At 33.6% G+C, this 3979-nt stretch overlaps 1 protein-coding gene and 1 non-coding gene across 2 annotated transcripts; one reads left to right on the forward strand and one right to left on the reverse strand.

The window, feature by feature from the left end:
* Positions 1-354: 354 nt before the first annotated feature.
* LOC114803787 (U5 spliceosomal RNA) lies at positions 355-471 on the forward strand. Its single transcript, XR_003752203.2, has one exon. It is a non-coding gene; the product is annotated as a U5 spliceosomal RNA (small nuclear RNA).
* A 112-nt stretch (positions 472-583) lies between these two features.
* On the reverse strand, positions 584-3611 carry LOC105220623 (L-threonine 3-dehydrogenase, mitochondrial). The gene is made up of 6 exons (XM_011197089.3): positions 3290-3611; positions 2458-2707; positions 1972-2098; positions 1696-1843; positions 991-1096; positions 584-917 (listed from the first exon to the last, which is right to left on the reverse strand). The coding sequence occupies exons 1-6, from the start codon at positions 3432-3434 to the stop codon at positions 611-613; spliced, it is 1083 nt and encodes a 360-aa protein (XP_011195391.1). The 5' UTR covers positions 3435-3611; the 3' UTR covers positions 584-610.
* Positions 3612-3979: the final 368 nt, after the last annotated feature.

The following is a 3979-nucleotide window of genomic DNA, read 5'->3' on the forward strand; positions in this document are numbered from 1 at the left end:
ACGAAAACAATCTTGGTGACCCTTGCATACATTCACATACATATGTATATGTGGTTATGTACATATGTATGTATGTATGTAGGACTAGTGCATTAACATCCAACAGCTAAAAATCCGTTATTTACACTCATTCCTTTTGCGTTCTTTATGTCTAAAATCTAACTATACTTGACTTGCACAGATTGTTACTTTGCAAAGGCTTGAGTAAATTTGTATACCTGGACATGAATGCAACCCCTATTGCAGCCTGTGACGTGAGTAGCATGCAATTTCGTTAACTAGCATACTGTCTTATAGTTCGCATATGGTTTATAAATAATTTTAAATTAGTACTTTCTCTCGGCTGTGATCAAATCACTCTGGCTTCTCTTCAGTTGTCGAATAAATCTTTCGCCTTTTACTAAAGATTTCCGTGGAGAGGAGCACTCTAATGAGTCTATAAGAATTTTTGGAAGGTTTGCTACCAAATTTGGTGGCGAACCGCTAATGAATATATACAATTTACCCAGTAAATAAATTTCAACGCAGCAAGTGTTTATATTTTTTTTAATTTTAATATTTTAAAATACTTAAACACTAAATAATGTTTGTTAAATATTATTTTTAATTTTTATGCTTTGGTATTTTCCACTTTAATAAAGTTTTCTTGCACATCCTTCACCATGAAATCAACCAAATTGTCCAAACTGTATTTATGCTGCCAACCCCAGTCGCGGCGTGCATCAGAATCGTCAAACACTTGCGGCCATGAATCGGCGATTTCTTGGCGACTATCCGGCTGGTAAGCCACGTGCAAATTGGGCACATACTTGCTTAATTCTTCTACCAACTCTTCTGGCGTGAATGACATGGCAGTCACATTGTAGACGCGACGTTGCAGTTTTTCTTTTGGTGCGCGCATGAATTCCAGTAAGGCGCTGTAAAAATTGTGTTTCGAGAGGCAATTAGTGAAATTGAATTTGGTGACTAAGTGAAGTGTTTTAAACTCACCGTAAACAGTCTTCAATGTACATCATCGGTAGACGTGTGTCGGGGCGCAAATAGCAGGTGTATCTGCCGGTGCGCAGTGCTTCATGGAAAATGGCGACGGCGTAGTCTAGTAAAAATAAGAAAAGTAAGAATATATTATATTCTTTTTAAGTTTCTTAACCTTAACCTTATTTTAATCTAAAGTAGACAGTTTAAACACGTATTTCTACATTGCTTTCGTTTCGCGTTTTCTATTTGATTTTTACTTAATTAAATTGGGTTAAATTCATTATTTTCTAATTTACTGATCACTTCACTTGTACAGTACAATGCTTTTGCTCTTTTGTCACTACTCAATTACGGAAAATTGCAACGATTTTTCCTCTCGAAAATTGCACATATTTAATAAAGTGAAAACAATAATCGCAATAATGACAATTTCTTGATTGTTTTCAATATTAAATTGTGGTTTTGTTTACTTTACTCGTGGATAATTGAAATTTAGTATGCAGACGTGCAATATTGCTTTATATAAGGTTAGGTTAGGTTTGTAGGCAGATCGCTGCAAATACGAAGATCTCGATTATACAGTTTTGAGCGCTGTCTCTTGTGATACCAATAAACTCCTGATGGATCAAAGACCCTTAAATACATATATTAAATATTTCAAAAGAAAAATTCCAATTTTTTTTTTCAAAAATATGAAAAATATATAAGGAAACTCACCAGTAGTGCCACCACCTGGTGGATCGCTTGAAATGACACCCGGGAAGCGCAAACATCTAAAGTCCAAACCGAATTTGTGATAATAATATTCACCCATGAGTTCAGCATGCACCTTGGAGACACCATAAATGGTGCGAGGACGTTGTATCTATAAATGAGTGATATAAAAAAAGAACATATTTAGTTGTATAGGAAACGGAAATTAAAACTGTAGTAATTAAATAGACATTTTTCGAACTCAGACGCAGATATATAAAAAAAGTTGCAGATACTCACTGTTACATTTGGCGTTGGATTACGTGGACTGTCTGGGCCGAATGCGCCAATTGTGCTTGGCACAAAAATGCGTAAATTGTACTGTTTCGCCAGTTCGATGACATTATGCACACCCTCGATGTTGACGCTGAAATATTATGGAAAAAAATAAATTAAAAATTGTACGGGGAAGCAAAGAAAACTCGAAACAGAAATTAATGTGACAAACATATAAATAAATTTCTGCCGACATAAATATACTATAAATGCGCTTGTCTGCTTATGAATGTAAAAAAAATATTATTGTTGTTGTCACGCGATTACTTTGTGCAGTTATTTTGTAATAACTTTGCGTGTCTAAGTGAAAGTCTTCCTAAATTATGACAGAAAATCAACTTGCAGACGGTTAAAATGCAAGAACTAATAGCAGAAAGTAAAAAAAAAAGAAATTGGAATCATGGATTATCATAATTTATAAAGTTAATATACTTAGTGTTGAGTACTTACCGCACCGCTAGCGGCACATTTTGCTCACCGATCGCGCTCAACAATGCGGAGAAGTGTATCAGCCAATCGATGCGATTGTCGACTACGATCTTTTGCAGACCCTTGAAATCTAAAATATCCGCGAATATGTAGGGACCACTTTTTATCACCTCATCACTGGGTTTAATGATATCGGAGAGTATTACGCTTTCGGCACCATATTGAGAGCGCAAAAGTTTGGCGCACTCGATGCCGAGCTGGCCAAGGCCACCTGGTGAAGGGGAGGAAGAGATAATTTTTGCAATATAAATTAATAATAATGATTTTATTGAGTGTGCATTAATAATTTATTAGAAAAATTTTTAAAAAATGTAATTTTAATACAACAATTATTAAAAAAGAGTTATCGGAGAACTACATTTTCTATGAATATATGAAATTTTCTTCATCAAAACTCAAAGTATATGTTTTATTATATATTCCTTGCAAAATATGTATACCATTTATCCCCTACGTGATTATATAAAATATGTATATATCTATTCGCACACTCCGAGCTAATTTTCCAAATATTAGGTCATATTATAAATAAATGGCAATAAACAGCTATGGATAGACACATGTTTGGCACGTTTCAATGCGATTGGAAATTGTTGTTGATTTTTGCGAATATTTTTGCAGCCATACAATTTTTCGCAATTCAAAAACGAATTCAAATATTGAATTCTTATGGAACTTCTTTTTGAATTTTGAAGAATATAAACTTTTCATTAAAATCATTTTCACCCTTTATAAACTGTTACTTCTTTTCACTTTCATCCACATATGATATATATGAACCTTAGTTACCTACCGGTTATCAAAACTTTTGGTGGACGACTCTGCGCTTTACTATGCCTAGCGCGTCTATTCGTAGTTCGACAAACTACTGGCATTAGACAACCAGCAGGATTTGCTACTGTGGTTTGTGCAAAAGTCGTTAAACACTTTCTGAACATTTTTCTTTATTTTATTATTATAAATTCTAAAATTTTTATTTTTTATTAATATATAGTATATTTTTTTTATATTTTATTTTTGCTAATTTTTATACTTTTATTAATTTTTTTTTTTATTCTTCACCACACAGCATATTTTTCGTGCTATTCGATATTCTAAAATTTCACCGGCCAACACAGTGCGATGTGCGGCTATCAACTGACAACTTTTTTCGTTTATGCGTTGCGGCAGCTGCCCCTTGATTTTGCTAAGCTTGGAAAATTTGCGACTACAATAAGAAAAACCTACATATAGTAGAACACACACAGCAATAAGTAAGTTTTGTGTTGTTACTTTTGCCTTTGCCTTTTAGAAGATTCAATTAATTTGTTTATTTACAACATAAATAGGTATAGGGTGGTACGCATGCATTTGAACTTAAAACATAATATGTTTCGCGCTCATCATACATACATATATCAAAAGTGCATTTGAAAAGTGATTGATTGTTGTTGTGGTAACGGTATGTTTTCCCGCAAATAATATATGTAGCCTATTTGATAGT

The sequence above is a fragment of the Zeugodacus cucurbitae genome, chromosome 4 (genome assembly GCF_028554725.1).
Source record: "Zeugodacus cucurbitae isolate PBARC_wt_2022May chromosome 4, idZeuCucr1.2, whole genome shotgun sequence".
Lineage (NCBI taxonomy): Eukaryota > Metazoa > Arthropoda > Insecta > Diptera > Tephritidae > Zeugodacus > Zeugodacus cucurbitae.